The sequence below is a fragment of the Oenanthe melanoleuca genome, chromosome Z (genome assembly GCF_029582105.1).
Source record: "Oenanthe melanoleuca isolate GR-GAL-2019-014 chromosome Z, OMel1.0, whole genome shotgun sequence".
Classification (NCBI taxonomy): domain Eukaryota; kingdom Metazoa; phylum Chordata; class Aves; order Passeriformes; family Muscicapidae; genus Oenanthe; species Oenanthe melanoleuca.
The window spans coordinates 69,050,116-69,072,694 of NC_079362.1; the positions used below are offsets into that span (position 1 = coordinate 69,050,116).

Consider the following 22,579-nt stretch of genomic DNA (forward strand, 5'->3'; position numbering starts at 1 on the left):
TTAAATAATTTTGTTTAGATTATGTGTCTCTAAGTCCAGCAGATTGGAGTAGCACAGCAACTCCTGTATTGGCACAGAGAAGCTCCAGCCCCGGGGCCTTCCAGCCCTTGCCCACACTTTGATTACTTATTGCTTCTGAAAGGATGTCCCGCTTCTTCTGGTGTTGCATCACTGTCCTTTCCCCAAGCTCCTTCCTAGATAATAACACAGCTGCCCGTTGGGAAAGCAGTTGCATAAGTCCCTATTGCTCATTTTAAGTCATTGGATCTTGGGTGCAGTGATTCACCCTCACAACGCCCCAAGAAGGGAATCTGATATCACCCTCCAATTTACTGACGGAGAAGCTGGGGTGTGGAAAGGTGAAGGATTTGCTTGGGGTCAGGCAGTGAGTCAGGCACAGAGCCCGTGTCAGAGCACCCACCCCACCCCAGCTCCTCAGGCTGGCCTCTGTCTAGACTGCTCCAGCTTTGCACCAGCTTTGATGCTGGTCTTATCACCATCTTTTACCATGTCGTGGTTCAATCCCAGCCAGCGACTAAGCACCACGCACTGCCCCCTGCCCACCCCCGTGGGCAAGACAGAGGGGAAAAATGTAAAACTTGTGGGTTGACATAAGAATAGTTCACTAATTGAAACAAAATAAAATATGCTAGTAGTAGTAGTAACAATGACAATGAAGAAAAGAAAGACAATAAAATCCAAGAAAGGCATGTGATAAACAACACCATTGCTCACCACCCACTGAGAGATGCCCAGCCTGTTTCCCAGCAGTGATCATCTGCTCCTGGCCAATTCCCCTCAGTTTATGCACTAGGCCTGATGTTCTATGGTATGGAACAACGCTTTGGCAGTTTGGGTCAGCTCTCCCAGCCATGCTCCCTCGTGGTTTCTTGCACACCTGTTCACTGGCAGAGCATGGGAAATTGGAGACCATGAGTTAGGGTAAACACTCTGAGCAACAGCAGAAATATCAGTGTACTATCCACATTATTCTCACACTGAATCCAAATCACTAGTAAAAAGGAAATTAATTATTCCAGCCAAAACCAAGACATACCATCAACCTTTTAACCTCGACATCTCCCCTTCCTTTGCCATTTGTTAGGAAATGCCTGTATCCTCAACTTGTAACAGAGGGCCTTATGTGCCAGAGATAGAAAAAATGTTCCTATTTTCTTGGAGCTTTTTGCTCCTCACTTTTCTCTCTCTGGTCTGATCGTCCTGTCCCCACCACCCAGGAGGAATGGGAACTAGCCTAAATAAATCTTAATAAAACTACACCACAGAACACAGTGTCTACAGGCTGGTGACCATGTGTTTCAGCTTGGAAACTGCCAAAAGGGTAAAAAACCCTACATGCAGCCTAATTTCTGGCTGTGATAGCTTTGATAAAGTATCAGAGTGAAAGGACAGAGCAGAATATAAAGGAGAGGGCAGTGCAGGAGGAAGTGAGGAGCCTCAATGGCTCTGGTGATGCACTGCAAGATGATGAGGGGAGAGGTATGGAGAAAAGGTTGAAAATGGGTGTCCTGAACACTCATTTTCCAACTCCAGTTGCAGCAAGCAAGCATAGGGCTTGTGGAGCACTCACTGTAGCTCAGAGGACCCCATTGATGCTGGCAGTTCCAGACTGGGCTTGAGCACAAAATAACAAGGAAAGTTTCCTGCCCGTGTAATTATGTTTGGACTTGACTGTTTTCCTGTATTTGATTCCTCACACATTATTGCTTTCTTAGCAACATTCCTGACTGCTTCTCATGTTGGCTGCAATTTCTGTACCAAATAAAGGCCCATTCACCACTGTACTAAAAAGCTCTGGCTTTTCCACAGGAAAGTTGATGGTTAAATAAGGGGAAGAGGAAAAGCTGGGCATCTGTGGCTTTGCAGAGAGGTGGGGGAACAAATCAAGGAAAGGGGTCCCTTTCAGTCCTGCAAATTCAGCCCTGCTGCTCTGCATCAAGACCTGGTGAGTCAAGGAGCCCAGGGAATTTTTACTACTCACTTAACAAAAACCAGATGCCATGAGCTGCACATGTCCTGTTAGCAGTCCTCACCTCAGATGGTATGGGCTGGGTCTGTTTTCATCCAGGCCATCTTGTGGAACAGTCCTAGATTAATACAGGATGTTACTGAAATGAAAAGGCAGCAAGGGTTCTTTCCTGTGTGGCTTGCTAAGTCTGTGGGCTCCTCACTAAGGTCCTGTGATGAGGATTGGCTCTGCACTGGGTGTCTCAGTCTTTTCTTTACAGCTGTCAGGGGGACTGGGCAGCATGGGCTCTCCCAGAGCTCTGGGAGGATGAGATAAATTGTAATGACACAAAAGAGTTTGGACTGAAATGTAGATTTCCGTGGAAAGAAGTTTGGTCTTGTTCACAGTACCAGCTTCAGCTGGGTAACTGCTGGAGCTCGGGAGAGCCTTGGACTCAGCTCTGGACATTCAGACCCTTCTGCCTCCCAGTTTTGCTGTCAAGGCACCCACAGCCTCTGAAGCAGAAGCACACATTCCTTTGCCACCCTGCAAGGGCTTGGGAGGGAAGGAAATCTGAACACCGGGTACCATGCTCACACAAACGGGTAAGGCACTGCTCAGTCTATGCATTTTACTGAAGCTGGAGAAGGGCAGATATGGCCCTGCACTTTAGGTGGTGATGAAAACAGCAGTGCCTTCAGCAGGACACATTTAATTCCTTCTTCTTGCAAAGCCCCTAAATCTTTTGCTCACCTATGCAAGCAATAAGGAAAATATATAAAAAAAAAAAAAAACACCCACGCTGTCTCGTGCTGAAAGGCAGGGAAAAAAAAAAAAGGGTTTGAAGAGCGAGTGGAAAGGGTGTGGTTACCCAGGAGGTGTGTCAGGCATCGATGAACTTATTTATAAGCAAAGGCGGCTGTGCTGGAGAAGAAACTTTGCTGAGGCTTTGTCAGCTGCTGCTCCTTCCCTGACACCACTTGAAAAGCACCTCTACTGCGATGGGGCGGCAAAAGGACGTTCTTGCTACCATTGAGGAGCACCTGAGGATCAGAAACAAATTAGTGCGGCAAGCACTGGCCGAGTGCCTGGGGACGCTGATCCTGGTGGTGAGTGGGGGCTGTGGTGTGAGGATGCTCTCTAAGCCCTGGGTTTGGGGGAAATTTTCCTGGTGAAGGGGCTGCCAGGGTTTGCATTGGGAATGAGCCCCGCCCTGTGCAACCTGCAGCAAGGGGTCTGGAGCACAGTCCCTGTGCACAGGAAAAACATTAATGCATGTTGCTTAAGGGTGGATGTTGGGGTTTCTCACAAAATGTGGGCTCTGAAGAGCTTGTTGGGTGGGTAGAAGTTTCTGTGTGCCTGTGAAGTGCAGGGAGAAAAATACCTCTGTGTAAGCAGCAAGTGTTTTGCTAGAGATCATGCAAAACTTCCTTTCTGTCCACCCTGGAATATTTTCTTGGCTCTGAAATACTGCAAATGTTATCACCTGAAGAAGTGAAAGCTTTTTGTATTTCTTTTTTTTTTTATTTTTTTTCACTTTGCTTTCCCCATGCAGCCCATAAAGAAGAAGCAGCCAGAATTTAAGCTGTTGCAGTGTCCTTTTGCTGTCAGCTGCTGATTCCCAGGGGCTTGTCAGTGGGGCTGCACGATACCATGGCAGCTTGTGCTGACAGCCAGCTGGGACCTGGTGCTTGCTATCAGCCAGTGTGTTTTTCAGTGGCCACTGGAGATAAAACTCTTCTGCCTGTTTTAGTGCCCTGTTTCCAAAGGGGTGGAATATAAGGGGTGAAACAGGATAAATGTCTAAGTGCCTGAGGTTGCAAATGTTTTGAGCGGCCACAATTTGCTTTAAAGTTAAAGGCAGATATGAACAGCTAGGAGAGTTGTGTATGAGCTGTGTGAAGTAAATACTGGTGTAGAGAAATGGTGACAGGGATATCTGGCTTAGAGCATCTGCATCTGAAAATATAGGACTTCCCAGTTAGCCATGGGTTTGGTGCGTATATATTGAGGCAGAAATGAGTTGGTGTTCACGCAGTGAATGTCTGCAGGTACAAGCTCCTCTGAGGTGGTCTAAATCCAGAGCAATCCTGAAGAATTTCAGTGGAGTGACTGTGGGTTTGCACCGCTTTGTTACTGGTGGCTGAACTGCTTGGAAAGAAATCTAAGGGTTGGAAGAGTTGAAGCCAGAAAAAGGCTTGATGAAACTGCATGTTCACCTGGGGAACAGCACAAAAAGACTGACACAATTTTATGCTTTCATAAATAAGATTGGGTTTTTTTTATGATAAAGAGAGGATTTCTGAATCTTCTATGGCAGCTGAGGGGACTCTGCTAAGACTGTAAAATGCTACCATGCTTAAGAGAAAGCAGTTTTGCATGGTGCAATGACTTTATTGTCAGAGCGACCCAGCTTTGGTGATTTGCAAACAAGTCCTGTTGATTTTTCCATGAAGGGTTGTTTGGAATTAAGGTGGGTAGGAGGTGATAGAAAAGTGATTAACAGCTAGAAGATCGCTGTCTATGAATCACTGATGTCACTGCTGTTAGTCTCAGGATTGAAACAAGGTAAGTCTTGTAAGGTGGATTGATGCCTCCTGATAGCAAAGCTAATATAGCTGAGGAACAACACAAGCCTTTAGCCATTTGGATCTGAGCTTTCAGAAGGGCTCATGATCCAAACCCCATTAGTCCGTCCTCTGACTGTAACAGTTGGCATAACAGTGACTACTTTTCCTTGCACCTTGCCTCTCCAGGCAGAGAGGAATTGAAATCTGCTCAGAGCAGAGTTTGAGGAAAAGTTTGGTCCAAAATCATAAGAAGCCTCTGAAATGAGAGTGGTCATGGGCACCCACCAGCCTCGCTGGACGCTGGCAGAAGGGTCAGCACATACCTCGTCCTCAGGAGTGCCAAACCTGCCCTGTTTTAGTGTGTGTCCGAGTTTACAGGCTGAGCCTTCACTGTGTTCAGGAGCTCCAGAATTGGTTTTAGCCGCACACCCAACTCCATCTTGTTGCAAACTTGCTCAGGATCTCCTGCAGCAGCTCTGCAGTGGATGGGGTGCTGTGGGCATTCTGTGTCCATGTGGGAGAAGGTGGGGTGGGCTTGTGGGAGGAAAGTCACAAATTCAGTGGATGCTCTTGCACAGTCAGAAATCCAAAACAGGCTACACAAGAGGGAAATGGGTTCCAGGACTCCAAGCTTGCAATATCCAAGCCAGTCAATCCTATTCCAGCTTCATGCTGTCTCAGTCTATTCATCTTAATGAAGGGAAACTTGCAGATTTTTTCTTTATTACCACTCTGATTATTTTTCATCTTTTTATTATATCACCTACATGAAATATGAAGGTGAATTCCTTCCCCTTTCCCCATTTTGGCCTGGACAATTGTTTGTATTGGATTTACTCCCAGGAGAGAAATTGTCATTTTGTGCCTTGCAAAAGTCTCTGCTGCCCACCCTGCCAGCAGGTTGAGCTGTGTGTGTGCATTTAGATGCATTGCACCCCAGTAAACAGCTGTTTTGGGCTTCACAGTAAAATGCCTGAGGAAAGACCTGAATATATGAAAATTTTCTTCATGGGAGATGGAGTTGACTAAACACAAATATGTTTGAACAGAATACTGCCAGGGATGTATTTAAGGTTTGATAATGTTCACACTGAAATCAACTTCCTGAGCCCCAAGGGAGGGAGACTGTTTAAAGTTTGCAGCTTACTTTAAATTTCACTGTGTAATGTAAAACTTGTCCCACTGTGGATATTGGCACAACTTCAGCTTCTTCTCCCTTTCACTTGCATAATGACAGCAGCTCTCTCAAATTCTTCTAGACAAAAGCTATTGCAGATCCCTGTGTAGTCCTGCTGCCTGTAAGAATGAACCTAATGGCTGATTTTATTTTTCTCATTTTTTTTAAGGTAGAATCATAAAGTGGTTTGAGCTGGAATGGACTCTTAAAATGGTGCCTTTGTGGGTTTTTTTTAAGATTAGACAAATAATCTAGCTAAGGCAGCCAAGCCCTGAAGAATGAATGCCAAGGCGAGTTGCTGTCTACTTGCAAGCCACTTCTGCTGTTTAGAGCACCTTGCACAACTTTTATTTAGTGTGTGGGTGGTGTTTCTATTGTTGCAAAAATAGTAATGCTGATTCTACATACATTTCCTTTGATACTTAAATTGGCATTTCCCCTCTTCAAAATTTACTTTCTGAGTGGCACTTTAGGCTTGAACTTTATACCTATGTTGGAAGCACCGCTTGCTGGCAGTTGTCAGGCACTACAAACGCTGGAGGCGTTTTCCCAGCCCCTTGGTGTTTGTGTTATTACTGTAGCAACCCTCTAAAGCCAGATTTCCATGGTGGGTCTCTGTGCCTCTCTTAAGGCTCGGTCTGTTTGCCTTGCTCTGCTCACTGTAAATACCAAAGCTGGCTCTGTTTGTTTTTTACATTTGCAGCAGAAGTAATGTGCTGATTATGGCTGATTTCTGAATGGGACTCAGTATGAATCACTGCTGTACAGGCACAAAAAAAGAACAGAACAATTAATAATTGCTTTTCAATTGGTGCTGCCTTGACTCTGTGGCTGGGTGATAGCTTTTTGGGGTATGGCTCTGCTGTAGACCACAGAAACAAAAAGGACAAAATGGTTTTTGGATGGCCAAAGCAAGGGGAGCCTCACCTAATGGGATGATCACAGCTAGGGGAGCCTCACTTAGGTGTGGGCAGCTTAAAGCTGCTGCTCATCCCACAGCTGTCTGGGATGGTAGTTCCTACAGTTGCTGTTTGATTTGGGGTGGTTTGCTTAAACCCAGCTTGTCACATTTGGAAAATGTAATTTAAAAACAAACAAAAAAAGTTTTTTCTTTGTTAAGGCTTGGCTAGGCTGCAAAAGGGAGTGGAAATTCTTGCTGGAAGCATGTTGAGTGCTGCTGATTCTTCTTTGCAAAGGGTCTGTGCTGCTGGGTATGGGGATATGGGAAGTGGCAGTGCAGCTGCTTTCCCTCAGCCCTTCCACCAGAAGAGGTTGAAGTTCTTCAGTAACTTTTCAAAACTGCCCCTTCTTTCTGTCTCCCTCCAGGAGCAAAACATTTCTCCTTCCTACAAACAGGACAGTTCGGGCACCAAGACTTCCCTTTGGTGAGAAGGCAGCTTTTCCCCAGGAGTGCCCAGCTTGTGACCAAAGGGCTAAAACCTCTTGATCTGAGCAATAGTAGGGACATTAGAATGTTTTCCCTTCTATGTATATGTGAATGACCTCAACCAGTGAATTTCCTCCCTAATGCCCAACTCCTCTGCTGAAGGTTGCTCAGGTTTCTTGAGCTGAGAGAGGCTGATGTCTCCAGCTTTGTGCAATATTTCTTTAGCATGCAATGTATGTGGGGCACAGTTAGCTTAGAATCTCTCATCTCTCCAGCCCTGAAGCCCTGCCTTGGCTCTGGTTCAGTGGGTGGGACGTGAAGAGCTGTAACATAACAGACCATCTGCTGCTGCCCTTCCTGCACGGCTGCCTCCAGCTGTGCTGGACAAAAAACTGCGCTGTGGGTTTGAGGTTTCTCCTTGCTTTGCAAATTGAGAATGATGACCCTCCTGGTTGTTTGAGAGATGCTTGGAGGAAAGCAGAAGGATAGTGCTTCTTGCATGATCTTTTTGACTGATGGAGGCTATCCTGCCATGTGAGCTGTGGTGTGCAAGATCTCTGCATACTGCTCTTGCTCCCTGCCTTCTCCCTGTGAAGAGTGGTACCTTCTGTGTGTCCATAACTTTAAATCATCTGTCAGTATCTCCAGGTCTCCTCCTTCAAAGCAGACTCATGGTTTGACTGCCCTTCTGGCGTCTTCCCCCTTAACCAAAGGACGTCAAGGGTTTTTCCATCCACCAGGGTGATTAGGGTAGATTTACAGCAGGCTTCTTGCCTAATCCCTGTTTTATTTGCTGGCAGAAGAGTTGTAATTCAGGTAATTGCACTCCTACTGGTCTATGCCAGTGAAACTTTCCCATCTACATTTAGAGACCAGTCTGTCTGAAGTCCGATAGCAAATACACTCAGGCCTTTTGTGTTGCACATGAAGGTGTAAAAAAGTGCTGGCAAAGAGGAGACAAGAAAGCAAAGAAACCTGACTCTTGTGCAGAGGAGCTCTGAGCACCACTTTGCTCCTGAGCTCACCTGCCACTGTTTTGCACAAGGTCTGCCTAAATAGGCTGCCTTTGGTAGCCTTGTTTCTTCATGAGCTGTTGAAACCTTTTTAACCTCCATGGTTCTTCCCTACCAGCCCCTCCTGGCTACTGGGCTTTCATGTGTTCAGACAGGGTGTTTTTATCTTGAGTGACTGAGACAGGGTGTTTTATCTTGGCTGACAAAGCCAGCTGCTCAGTCTCCAAACATGCCCTGGACACAGGGAGCTCAAGGTTTCCTGAAGTATCCCCTGCAATGTGCTGCTTTTTCCTGTTATTTGCTGCTGCTTCTGGCTGATGCCTCCTTTGTACAAGGTGGGGTTCTTCTCCCCTCTGGAGTCTGTCAGCCCTGCCACTCTTGAACCCCTTCCTGCAGAACGAGGATTTAGTTCTTTTACACAGTGTGAGAAGTTGAATCACCCCATAAGAAGTGAGAAGCCTCCCTGTTAGATTTGCTAGAGTCAGTAAAATTAAATTAAGGATCAGGCTTCCATTAACCTGGTTAATGGGTGCATTGACCTCAATTCCTTGGAGAGTAGGCTTAACACATAGAGTGATGCTTTATTGCAAGCATTTTATTAGCACTTTAAAACCACTTTTGAATTTGGCTAATGAATTGTGGGTGTATAATAGTTGACTGCTGCACCTACTGCCATGTGAAGTACTAACCTGGGTTTCTGTTGGCTGGATATCCTTCCAGAAGTGGTTTTTTACACAAAAACAAAACCAAAATACAACCTCCCCCACAAGAATAAACCCAAACAAATGAAAAAGCAAAACAAAAACCTAACAAATGCAAATTAAAAACAAAACCACAAAACAAAATGGTGTGGGAGGCAGGTTATTAAAATCAAAAGAATGGGGTGTCATCTCTGCCTTAGGTGTGCACCACTGACCACAGTGGTACAGTATTGCCTAAGAACTCTTAAATACATTGCATGGACTTAAAAGACTGGGAAAAATTTTGAATTGCTTTTATTTGGCCTTCCTTGCCTTCCATCCCAAACTAGATGCTCCTGAACAGTTCTCTGTGAGGAATGGACAAACAAAACCTAAAAAATGGAAGCTGATCTGGGAAAAGGAGTTGGAAGGAAAACTAGCAAAGAGCAGAAGTGAAAGTGGTGTGATTAAAAATTGTATTAGCTACTACCACAACAAAACTGTGTCGTGTCAAGGTACTTGCCACAGAAGCCTGGGTGAGCATGACTTGAGCTAGAGTAAAATAAAAGTTCCTTAAAGTCAAATGCTATGGAGGAATGTCATGCATGGCACTGCATTTTTATGTTTAGTGGACTCCACTGGTGCAGGATGGAGTTGAACACATGCATATCAAAGTTCAAGCCTGTCCCTAGGTATCACTACACACTTTTTATCTGCTGAGGGTTCTCTGCTGTTCCGCTGAATTAAGCCAAGGAGCGCTCACGGCTCATCTGATAATCAGTTGTAATGGTCCTGTGGAGTGGCTTCGGGGTGTTTTTGCATGGCCCATAGATTCCCTTCTGAGGAAAAGCTGGAGGGTTACTGCCAGGTATAGGATGGAGGAGAGGAGGATGGGAAATGACCTCTTGAGATAACCTCTTGAGAAATGGCAGACCTGGCATTCCTCCAGCTTAAGGGAAGACCTTTGTGGGTGATCAGGGAGGTGGAGGTGGGAAAATTTTACTCTGTGGTTTCTGCAACCAAAAGGTATGTGGATAACGAGCCAACCACCATCCACCTGCAGAACTGCCAGTTCTTACAGAATGAATAACACAAATACCTTCATCACTAGGGATCACCGGGGGTCAGCTCCGCCAAACTCAGGTTTTGTGGGCTTGTCCCCTCCCTGGTCAGACTGATGTGCTGTGTGGTCTTTGAGAGGCAAACACCATGGCTATGTACTCTCTAAAATCTCTCCAAAGCTTGGTGGGGCTTGATTAGGTAAAGGGAGAAATAGGATTCACCCTGGTGATTAGCCTGTACTTATTTGCTCACTTGGAGTTGTGTTCTGTTCGTGGTTTGGGCATGGCTGTTTCTGTTTGCTGCCAATAAATAATTAATATTTTTTGCCTTTGTCTTGGAGTCTCCTCTGCCATGGTTTCCCAGCTCATTGAGGACACTGTAGGGGCTGTTCTGACTGCACCCAGTAGAGAGCAGTGCTGGCTATCCCTCCCTCACTGAGTTCAACAGGTTCCCTTATTCTTTTTACACAAGGTCCTTGTGCTGGGCACCTGATTCCTTGTTGAGAGGCACCTATGCACAGAGTGTCCAGCTCATTAATCAGCCTGCAGCCTGCCTGGCTGCTCCCTTCCAAGCAAGCTGAGTGCACCTTTTGCTTTAGCAATTCCTCAGTCGTCAGGGTTGTGGGAGGGGGTTGCAGGTGTTTTGCCTTTGCCTCTGATTTGGATTGTGTGTTGCTCAGTGGGCATGTACAGTGTTGGCTGAAGAAGTGATGACAGCAAACCTGGCCACCTTGGTGCCTGTTTGATGGCTCATCCTGTAGGAGTTGGTACCACCTCTGTGGCAATTGAGCAATTCTGGGATGTTCACGGAAGCAGAAAGTCTTTGTGGGGGTGTAGGTATGGGTATGTGGTCAGAAGAAATAAGTCGAGCCTTGATCCCTGGATTTGAGCATCTCATAAGCAACCTGTAATCTCTGTCCTATTTTAAGGATCCTTTCAGTACCTGCCAATGTAGTAATTCCAAGTGATAATACACCAAGGGTCAGTTCAGGTGGAGCCAGTGGGAGATGCAAAGATACAGATGATCAGATTTAGAGCTGGTTAAATTACATGTTGGATAGTGGAAGGACTTGCCAAGATAGAAAGCCTGCAGCTGGGTGACTGATGAATTGCTGAGGGAAACTGGTTTGAGTTGTTAAGGGTGAGCATAGTAATGAGGGCTTTTGGGTGCAGTTTGGAAGAGGATTATCCAGTTGGAGCAAACATCTTTAAGCAAGACCTCCCTTAGCTGCTAGAGAACAGTTTTATCACCCAAAATAAATGGCTTTAGTCTGCCAGAGTGTGTGGTTTGCTGTACCCCTGGTCTTGGAAAGAAGGCCAAGACTGGCTGTGCTGGTGGACTCTCTTGAATGTGGACTTTTCTTGATGGAGCCTGAAATGAGAACTCCATGAATGTCAGACTGAATGTGGCCTTCTTCAGTCATGAGTGTGTTTCCAGGAATTAACAGAATTATTCCCTACCAATCTATGTGCTACTGTGTCAAACAATTAGCCTTTTTAAACAAAGGTACCCAGATCCCTCATCAGAATAGTTGTACTGTGAATATCTCAGATATCTGGCTCATCCTTCTCACCTGCCATCTCAAAATTAGATTTTTGGACAAAGAATTCCAGACTCCTATAGATCCATCTTGCTTTTAGTTTTGACCCTGGTTTTGGTTCATCCAGCCAGGAGATAGATTTATCTGTGTCCTTTCTTCTTCCCTCCCATCTCTTGAGATAACATTTGCCATATCTAGGGATAACTTGTGTGTGTAATACTTCGTCCAAAAATAGAAGCTGTGAGGGCTTTGAGTCGTGAGCGGGCTCTGATGGCCCATGAAGGTGTAAGAAACACAGAGGGTAATTTCAGTCTCTTTTTCTCCTCCTAGCTCTTTGGCTGTGGCTCTGTTGCTCAGATCATCCTCAGCAGAGGCACTCATGGAGGTTTCCTGACTGTCAACCTGGCCTTTGGCTTCGCGGTAACGCTCGGCATTTTGATCGCAGGACAGGTATCAGGTACGTGTGGCTCCAGCTGGGCTGAGTTTCATTTCTGTCAATTGTTGTGTAGGCCTACTTTGCCTGTGTGGCACTGTTATGGAAGCTGCTGCCCCTTGGCACAGCTCTGGGACCTAAATTTTTCCCATAAAAGTACACTAACGACCAGCCTCTCTGCAGGTGGACACCTGAACCCAGCTGTCACTTTTGCCATGTGCTTATTGGCCCGGGAGCCCTGGATCAAGCTACCAATTTATGCTCTTGCACAAACCCTGGGGGCTTTCCTTGGAGCTGGCATAGTCTTTGGGCTGTACTATGGTAAGTGTGGAAACCTTGTGTCTTTTTCAAGGTGAGAAAAACTGTGAAAAACTGAAAAACTGTTTGTGACTTACTGCAGGGAGGGAGGTTTCCAGATCAGTTTATTGCAGTGCAGAGATCCAAGAAACCTCCTTACTATGTTTCTGGGATGGCTTTTCCATTCTCAAGATGATGGGTCCAAGCCTCCTCAAAGCAGCCTGAAAGCCAACCACCATTGTCAAAGTCTTTGCCCTTGAGTAATGAACACTGGTCCCTTTTGTATCTGTTGGTCTTCCAGAAAAGTCAGTGAAACACTAACAGTAATGAAGGTTTTATGTCTGTTCACTGTTCCAGAACCATTTTCTCATTCTTGGTTTAAGAAAAATGAATTCTTCACTGTCATGTCTAAAATATTGTCTTGTGTTAGCTTCCAGACAATGTGACTTTCAGCAGATTTTGCTGCTTTTATCAGAGTGATTCCATACCTTGGAAAGCACCTAACAAATCCAATTCCTCAAGCCTCTATTTCTCCTGTGTGCTTTTCATCATCATAGGGAGATCTTCAGTGGGCAAGGAACTGAATTTTTCTGCAGGTCCTTGCTCTTCCTCTAGTATCAAGTGTGACATCTGGACTCAGACTTGGCCTCCTGATTGTTTCTGGCAATAGGAGTGATGTTCCCTGTAGCTGAGTGGAGCATCTGGGTCACTGTTATTTCCCCCCAGGAGGGGGAATTTGCCACCCCAGCACTAGCTGGAACTTTTCACTTTAGGAAGAGGCAAGGAGACCTATCTTCCTCTCAGTAAACATCAGGGCTACGGTTCAACACCAATTACCTTTTCAGCTGGTGGATTGAAGACCCCTCTTCAGATGGATTTAACTCCATTTTAGCTACTTAACCCATGGAAAAGCTACATTCAGAGGTGTCTGGTTTTGTGTCCACTCACTATGAAAGAAAGATAGACCCCCTAATTTAGTTATCCAGTTTCTACACAGAGGTAGGCAAGGCACTGGCTGCTCTAAAGACAGCCTTGGGAGTTGTAACTAAGAAAAGTGAAAGAACAGCCCAAATCCTCTTTGCTGATTCATATCACTACCTCATATCTTCACACCCAGTTTGATACCATAGGCATTTGATTACCTTTGGGAAAGAGTTGGAGTCACCTTAGTGTTTGCTTTTTGACTCTCTTTCTTGATGCCTGGTGAATAATTGTTAGGAACAGGGACTAATGCCATTTGCCTCTGAGCCTAGCTGGTAAAAAGCTGTGGTGGATGATGTCCTAAGTTTTCCAATTGAGTGTTTGCTCTAGAGTAAATGTTTTTTGTTTTTTTTTTTTCTTCCCTACCTCTAGATGCTATCTGGGCTTTTGACAATAATCAGCTCACTGTTGTTGGAAAGAATGCCACTGCTGGTATTTTTGCCACCTACCCATCTGAGCATCTGAATGTTGTGAACGGCTTCTTTGACCAGGTAAGAGGCTGCTGGGAGGATGAAAGTGCATTTGAAGAGGAATCTTTTGGGTGGTTGTGGGCCTCACCTTTAGTTAGAAAGTGAATTGCAATTTAGAGATAAATATCCAGAAAGTGTTTTGGAGTTGACAGAGGTATCTCACTAGCCCATAGGAAGAGCAGGGTGAGAAAGGATCTTACAGCCAGAAGGCTTGTGCCAAGGTGTGGAGACCACCAAAGCACTAACAAGTGGTACAACACTGGTGAGGACACCAGAGAAAAGAATGCCATTTGCTTGTAATCCCTGAAGAGCCGTGGTGTGAGGAATGATAGCTCTTTCTCACTCTCACTCTACTACTGTGGTTGTGGCACAATCCAGAGGTCAGCTGGGTATGGAGTGGTGGTTGCTGTTGAATGTGACTGTCTCCTAAAGTTGCCATCAACCACAAAAGGAACAGCTTCTACCCAGCCATGGCATGTGGGAAGGAGGTTTAGGAAGATATTTCCAGCTTTTCTGACTAAACAGCTATTCATAAGTCTGATGGGGGTAGGATAAAAGGTGTCAGCTGGATTCTGGGCTGCCATAATGTCTAGAGAGGAGCATGCTCCACTCTTTTATTCCCATGGCTGCTGTGGTCTGATAGTGCCATGGGATGGCTTGGTGCACCTCTTCCTTTTAAGAAAATTACATCCCAGAGGAGTTAAATAACTTGGTTAGAAGACTAATCTGGATTAAATCCTTGTTTTCCTTCCCCATCCTTCTCCAGTTCATTGGCACTGCCTCTCTGATTGTTTGTGTCCTGGCTATTGTCGATCCCTACAACAACCCTGTCCCCACCGGCCTGGAGGCTTTCACAGTTGGCTTTGTTGTCCTCGTTATTGGAACCTCCATGGGCTTCAACTCTGGCTATGCTGTCAACCCTGCCAGGGACTTTGGGCCTCGTCTCTTCACAGCCATTGCTGGCTGGGGCACTGAAGTGTTCCGGTAAGTGCTTGACAATGAAAACCTTGTGCATCAAGGGGAAATAAATTATAAGTACCAAATAGATGGTAATTCTGGCACTGTAAAGAGCCTTGGCAGCCATGAGGTGTCTTTGGATTGTCTAAATGTTGCTAAAAGACACTGTCTGCATTTCAACTTCCTGAGAAATCGTGGAAGCTGGGTAGCTTCCAGTGGTGAGAGCAAACGACATAACTTTGTTATCACAGAGGAAATCTAGGAGCATCCATGAGAATTTCAGTTGCACCTTGAACACGAGCATATCAAGATGTTTTAATGGTAGAAAATGAGAAGTGTTAGTTATTTTTGGAGACAATTAAGAGAGCCATGTTATCGAGGGTTGCTTTCCTGCAAGCAGTGGGAGGGATTGGAAGGTGCCTAGTGTAGGCACAACAGATGCTTCTCTCCTTTCTTGGTGGAGAGACAGTCTTGGAAGTCCTGAAAGCAGCTGTTCTGAATTGCTTGTCATTGGGAGTTGAAGTGTTTGTGTGTGTGTGGCAACGTCTGCCTTGGCAGCTCTGCAGACATGCGGGTGTTCTTATCTGGTGCGGGTGGGTGGCGATGGCTGCAGAGGGTCAGGTCTTGCATTGCTCCAGATCCAGGTGCAAATACCCTAATGCTTAGGCTGCAGTTCTTACCCTGTGCACTCTCTCTCTGTTTTCCAGGGTTGGCAAGCCATCCCATTGGTGGTGGGTCCCAGTGGTGGCTCCTTTCCTCGGGGCAGTTGCGGGGGTGATTGTCTACCAGCTGACGATCGGATGTCACGATGAGCCCTCCCCACCTGCCTCTGAGCAGGAGACAGTCAAGCTGGCCAACGTGAAGCACAAGGAGAGGGTCTGAGGAGGCTGCCACCCAGATCTGGCAGGTATTCATTTCTCAGGACTGCAGCTGGCAAAAGTTTAGAAGAGCTTCAAGAACAACAGGAAGAGTTTTTTACCTGTCTTGAGATATTCTAGTAATTTTTTTTCTTTTTTGTATATCCCTGATGCATTTGCTTTTGACATTTTCCTGTGAGCCTTCCTCCAAATGCAGTATCATACAATCTTTTCCTAATTGAAGGGGATTGAGGACTGTAGGAGTCAGGAGAGAAGTGGGAATTGTTGTCCAACATAAATCAGGTATTCAGGAATTTGAAGCTCTTTTGAGCTATGTTGCTGACATTGCCTGTGACCTGGGCAAACTGCTTCCTTTCAAACCTGTGTTCCAATCTGTAGAATGGGGATCATGCAAAACCTAAATTGTTTTGCTGGCATGGATTGGAAACTCCTACATCCTGGAGGAAATTTGCCTGTGATTCTGTGGATCAAATTCTGCTTGATGTTGCTCTAAAGTCAGTACCGGGAATAAATCTAGAGGATTTTTATTAGCCAAACTTTTATATCTCTTATGAATTCCTAGATATTGTATCAGTCAGCTGATCCATGTCAGTGCAGAGAGTAAGAATGCATTGGATTTTCATTAAATATTAAGACAAAATGTTTACAAACAGTGCACCCTGATGTTACAATCATAAATTTAAGTATTGCCATCTCCTAGAAGATCACATGTAGGAAATCCTTATTCTAACCAGGGCTAACCTAGACAGAAAGCTTGGGTCCCAGAAGCAGCCTTTCTAATTAATCAGCTTTGTATATAAGCTGCAAGCAGCTAAAAGCCAGGATCCACTGGAAACACAGTGTTGCTTAAGTTGCGTGTGTTCATGTAAATTTTACAATGGTGTTGTTGGGGTTTTTTGTTTGGTTTTTTTTTTTAGTAGATTTATATATAAATATACTCCATAAAGCTGTTACTAAATACCAAGGTTGGGATGAGCTCATTTAGAGATGTATGGGAACTGCCGATTCTCTGTCAGCTTTGAGATAACTTTGGGTTTTCCTGGGATGGTCTTGGATTATGGCATTGTGGTTTTTGGAGCACCTCCTTTTCTACCTTGCAGAATAACTGGGATATCCCTGGTACTCATGGCTGGGGGACTGAGGTCAGGCACCTCCTGTACTAGCAGTACTGGCATCTCAGGGGATCTCTGGCTCACCCAATGCCATATTGTTACAAACTATTTGCAAAAAAGCATTGCTGGTTGTGAAAGAATTTGTAAGTCCTGTGCGTTAGAGAAGATTGTTCAAAGCCTATTTCTTTAATGCATGAATTAATTGAAAAATGTATCTTTGTACACATTTCCAGTGACTAAAAGGATGTATTCTTTTTCCTTTTGAAAAAAAATAAAATGTCAATACCCTCACTGTAAAATGCTAGTGTTGGCTGTATTTTTAAGCAGCTGTCAGCAAACTTCACCATGAAAAGGAAGTCATCTATAGCAATAGCTTCCTCAAGCCCTTTTCCTCTTCAGCCTGAGCAAAGGGGAATTAACCCATTCAGGCATTACATCTACATGCTCCATTTGTGTTTTATTCCTTTCCCTTTTGGGGTGTGATTTTGAGGCATGTGGAGGAGATAGAGTAGCTGTGCTTAATGCAGTGACCAAGTTATGGGCTGGGGGTGAAATTGTCCTGCTGTCAGGGATCTTACTCTTAAGGCAAAAGACCCATTGGGTAAGTATTTGTCCTTCACCCTTTGTACAATTTAAATTCCCTTACTATTCTTTCACTTAACATAGTTCTGAATGTGTAATCCTACTCTGCCTTCGCCTACTGTCCAGCCCCATCTAGAATATTACACGAGTAGGTTTGTTTTTTTTCTGTAGCTGTGCCAGGCAAGGAAAAGTACAACAGATGTGAACACAGTGCTCACAGGACTAGACGAGCAATTTACTTGTAAATAAAATTGTTGTTGCTCTTTGGCTTCTGTGTGTACTTCTGTATTTTTCCTGTATTAATTGTGCTGTCTTAAAATAACTCCTTACTTCCCACATGGTGCCACACAGAAGAATTCAGTGAGGTCTGGATGAATGTGGTTTCCTGCAATTCACTGGCTAGGAATCAAATGGCTTTTAGAAAGAAATTTCCCAGTTTTGTTTGATTTGCTCTATGTGTGAACAGCACATTGCTTTTTCCATTTCTAACACTAAAGTTTATCCCTCAAACTCTATGTAGCAGCCTTGTATATTGCTATGATCAATTAACATAGCTGCAGAATTCAATTCTCATTTCCCTTCAGGACTGTCTCCTTTTCTACTCTTCTACTTTGTATCTTCAACTGTCTTGATCAATACATGAAAATTCTTGCTGCAGATCTTAAGACTTATGACTCAAGGCGTAGTGTGGGTTCTGGTTTGTTTCTTTTTTCCCCCTTTGTTTGTTTGTGGTTTTTATTGTTATTGTTACATTACTTACCAGATTACTCTTGCTTTTGCCTGACATGTAGTAATCTACTTTTACTATATCCCTGCCTTACTCATGCCTCAATGATGTGTGTTATTACCTTTATTAAAGTGGCAATAAAGTGTCATATCAGTTTCAGGTTGAATTTTCTGTCTTAACCACTGTGTTAAGCTTTGGCTTTGCTGTTGGAGAAGCACCAAGCGCTGCTGAGTATCTCCATCAGCATGAGAAAAGGGGCAGGCATTGGCTGCCATCAGTGGATGGGAACCTATGGAGAGCATAGTCCCCAGAAGGGTCTGGTCCATAGGAAACAGGATTCTGTCTTTGCTCTTTGCTAGCCCTGTAAGGAGGGCACAGCACAGTTTGATTTCAAGAGCTGCAGAAGGGTTATTAAACTGTGGGAGGGAAAGGTGTTTTCCCTGGCAGCAGACACCCTTAAATTGCTGTGAGTTGTGGTTCTTCTTGTTTTCAATTTAGCTGCCTCGAGAAACCTTCTGGGTGTTATTCACCTGGCAGACCCATGCAAATCCAAACTTCTTTTTTCCTTTTTTTTTTTTTTTTTTTTTTTTTCCGCATCCATACCTAAATTTCAAAGGCAATGAGTCACACTGTAGTGCCTCCCTAAAGAGGTAAGACTCATCTGGCCAAATATAGTAATCCGAGTTTTAGGTCAGATGAACTCCAGCTGTCAAGTATTGAAATATGCTTTATAGGAAGAAATAAATCTACAATTTAAACTATTCATGCTTGACATGGAGAGTAATTTGTTGTTGAAACCAAATGTTAAAAGGTGTTGTGTATTCCCTATTGTGTGAGGTTTCAAATTAAGATTATCTGTCTTGCAAAAAGTTCTTTCAGTTAATCTGTAAGGAGGAAATTCCCAGACCTCTCCATTACAGGAGGTCAAGTTGTCAGGATTTGTCCCATCTGACCTTAAAACCTATGAAATTTAAAGTGCAAGATGAAAGTGGCCATATATTCAATTCCTCTAGGTTCTTGTCTGGTCTGAAATTATTGCTGCAGGTGCTTTGACATTTTTGGTATATCTTGGGAAGCTCTTCCAGGTCTGTTTGCTCTATTCCATCTTTAAAATGGCAACAGCAGTGCTCATTACTTCCAAACCCTGCTTTGTTTCACCTTATGGAGCACTAATCAAAGGCTACTTGGCACTGCAGTGTGGATGGGAGAATAGCACAGTCTGCCTTTCTGTAGCCCTTCTGTCTCAAACTGAGTTTCAGCTCTCCGTTTGGCAGTGGTGGGTGCTGGGGATGCAGAAGCTGCTTGCATTTGCTGAACACCTCCAGGCAGGTCTGGTGGGGCTGTACCAGGGCAGGTTTACACATGTACCCAAAGCAGATGAGCATTGACAGATCATCTGCTTGCTTTCTTCTCCCTATCACCCACACTTTGGTGAGGAAGAGAAAATAAATGGGAGGAAGACAAGAAGGAGAATATGCTCTCAGGCTAAAGATTTCAAACCAGGATACACTCTGAAAATATAAGAAATATGCTCTTTGAGATGGTGGTTTTGTTGGTTGCAGGATCACTTATTGCCTTAGCCATTTTTAGGGAATTTGCCCAGTTTCCATTTACCAAATCTCTTGCTCTCCTTCCTCGCCAGGATATCCACATGCATTCCATTAATTTCTGCTGCTGGCCAGGAACCAGCTGAATGAAACCTTTTGAGGTCTGAGAAACTTTCTCTAAAATGTCCATCAGTCCTCTACACTTCATCTCAAATGAAAGTGTCTTTGAGTTATTTTTCTTGCTTGCATAAAATCTTTCAAATAAAGCACTGACACAGCTCATCTGCAGCTCAGTCCCTGAGTCTGGTGCAGACTAGCTGGCTCACATGGCTGTGTGACATCTGGCTTTGCAGCTGGTGGCATGAGAGGGAACAGGCTCCCTTTGAATGAAGGCAGCCACCCTGACCCAAGGGCCTGGACTTTGGGATGAGACCTTCCTTCTGCCTCTAGGACAGCTAAGAATATCTTACCTGCTGGCCCTGCTTGCCCAGCAGCCAGTGCCATGCATTCCTACAGCAGCTGCTTGGGTATTGGGGTATGACTTGATCCCCCTCATGTGTTTCTCTGGTGAGGGGCCAAAAATCTGCAATCTGGATATAAGATGTGAGACTCAAGTATAACTCATAAGACATTAGAACTTCCAGTGTGCTCCAATTTAACCACCTTCAGGAGGGAAAACATGTCCCTGAGTCATGTAACATTCATCACATATAGTGTGGATGTAATGTCCAAGAATAGGGGGGGATGGTTTGGGCTCTGGTCAGGTCTTGCCCTAAAATCCCTTTTGCTCCTTGAAAAGTATTGTGTGTAGAGCAGCTATACATCTGTGGACAGGATCTACTCTCATCTAATTAAGGACATTCTGCTTTTACCCACTTCTCAGTGTCTGAAATGCCACTAGCTCTTTAAGTTCATCTCTCTGTCCCTGGTGGAAACACGAGATAAGAGATTCTCCTCTATCTCTGACCCCCAGGGCCACAAAGTGACACATTGCCAAAGCTCTCTCTGTGTCTGTTGCCTTCACAGACATGCACTCCAAGGGCTGAGCAGACATCAAGACACTGCAGCCCAGCCCTGTGCCTACCCTGATGAACAGCTGAGCTTAAGAAACATGCCACAGGGATGAACATTCCTGATTCTGGGATGATAGTGTGTCTCTCTTCCAGACAGAGGAGAGAGACGATGATATATCCAGATTCCAAACAAGAATGGTGGAATACTGAGAAGATTTTTGTGTTTTCTCTGGGGACTTGAGAGTGTAAGAATGACTATGTAGGAGTGTTCAAAAACCCATAGAGGGGGCAGATGCAGAAGCTATCTGAGCTCTGCAGCATGAGACAAGCACAGGGCAAGAGGGACAAAGAGCAGCTGAGGGAAGTCTGGGAGCCCACGACTCTGCTCTGACTGGCAAGTGACAAAGGGAACTTCCCCTGAGCCCTCCTGCAAAGGAGAACTGAATTTCTTCATTGCCTGTGCTGACTATGGGCTCAGCTCAGATGCCTAGATGCAGGGGTCAGGAACCATTTGAGATGCCCTGGGTCATCCTCCCTGGCTCTAGCTGCCACTCCAGAGGGGCTGAGATCTCCTGCAGACCCCATGCCACCTGTCCAAACCCATGCAGGTAGCCTTAGAGTCCTATGTGTGTGCAACTGGATCACTAAACTGGAGTGAAATTCCCCCCTGGAAACTCTGGCCTGGGCAGAGGCAGAAACTCAATGATTCTCCGTAGTTCCACTATGTTTTGTGTTAGTGCACCCATTTCCACAGAGGATAGGAGTGGCACAGGGAGCAGATGAAAGGTCTGCCTGCCCCTGCACCCAGTCACACCAGCAGCCACTTACATCTCCCTACCCTCTTCAGGAATGCTTCAACAGGGAGCAGCAAAAACCACATGGATGAGGCAGCTTTTGAGCTTCCAAACACTCTTGGTTTTGGTTGTGAGAGGCTTCATTGAAACCAGCTCTCTTGAGGAGAAAGGAGATTGTTAGCTTATATGGGGACGGACAATCTCATTCACTATCCCAAGGAGAAACACTGATGTTGTCTCATAATTAATACTTATTTTCTTTTAATTTTCTCACCAGCAGACAACTTTCCCGCCAGGCAGGTTTAGCTTGTCCTAGGAGATCTTCAACTTTTTAAATTGTATTTGGGAGTACAGAAGCACCTTCCTGAAGAACCTGTGAGGGAATACCCCAGATGTGAGGTTTCTGGCTGCTCTCAGTGGTCCCACACGGATGTTCCCTGACAGACATAGCAGCAAAAGCTCAGCCTCAGATACTGGAGTTAAAAGAAATGTGGTTTGAGTCAAAGAGATATACTCCTTTCCTTGTCCTATCTGAACTGAGCACACTCAGGTGTCAGTCTCACAAACATGTCATTTCACATGACAGGCCCTTATTAAGACTGTACCCTGTCCCTGGCCAGGAGCCACAAACCCAGAGCACTAATGCTAAAAGCTAATATCTGGATAGCACTCACCTCTCAGGTATGAGTCACAGGGACAACTTGTAATAGCCATATTTTATGATTTGTCTGGTGTCAGCTCGGACACTGAAACAATTACATTTTCACTTAAACCTTCTGGGCTCTCTTGGAACCTCTGAGCTCCACCCAGCACAGAAAGGGCAGTTTCCGTTGCCCTTTAACTTGGCTTTCCTTTTCTTGCTGCATTGCTTTAGGTAATCTCCAGGCAAATAGTTGCCTGAGTCCTTTCATTTACTTTGTGCCCAGTCAGGAGGTATTTACAGCTCCATTGGCCTTCCAGGAGGAAAGACAATGATGGGAGAGGAGAAACCATGCTGAGAAACTTCCTCTGAGCCAGTGGGACAGACATACAGGTCCACGGGAGAGCCACAATCCAATAAATCCTAGCTCAGCTACTCCCTGAACTCTAGGAGCAGCATGTTTGGAGGATCACTGAGTGCAAGATGAATAAAGTTGGAAAGGACCACTGGCTGGGTCATCTGGTCTAATATCTCTACTCAAGCAGGGTTATCCTACAGCCCACTGCACAGGATTGTGTCCAGATGGTTCTAGAATACCTGCAACGAGGAAGAATCCACAGCCAGGTTCCCTGGCCAGGAGAAGCTGGCTTTTGTACCAGTCCTTCTGAGATTCTTAAACTAAGTGGGGCTGTGAAGGGCTGTGTGATCCTGAGTGCCTGAAGTGCAAGGTGTGGGTAATGTGGTCTTCCA

The 22,579-nt window shown here is 45.0% G+C and overlaps 1 protein-coding gene across 1 annotated transcript; it reads left to right on the forward strand.

Annotated features, from left to right (window-relative positions):
- Positions 1-2,837: 2,837 nt before the first annotated feature.
- AQP3 (aquaporin 3 (Gill blood group)) lies at positions 2,838-16,817 on the forward strand. Its single transcript, XM_056514143.1, has 6 exons — positions 2,838-3,078; positions 11,729-11,855; positions 12,015-12,152; positions 13,482-13,600; positions 14,346-14,563; positions 15,244-16,817. The coding sequence occupies exons 1-6, from the start codon at positions 2,971-2,973 to the stop codon at positions 15,416-15,418; spliced, it is 885 nt and encodes a 294-aa protein (XP_056370118.1). The 5' UTR covers positions 2,838-2,970; the 3' UTR covers positions 15,419-16,817.
- The last annotated feature ends 5,762 nt before the right edge of the window (positions 16,818-22,579 follow it).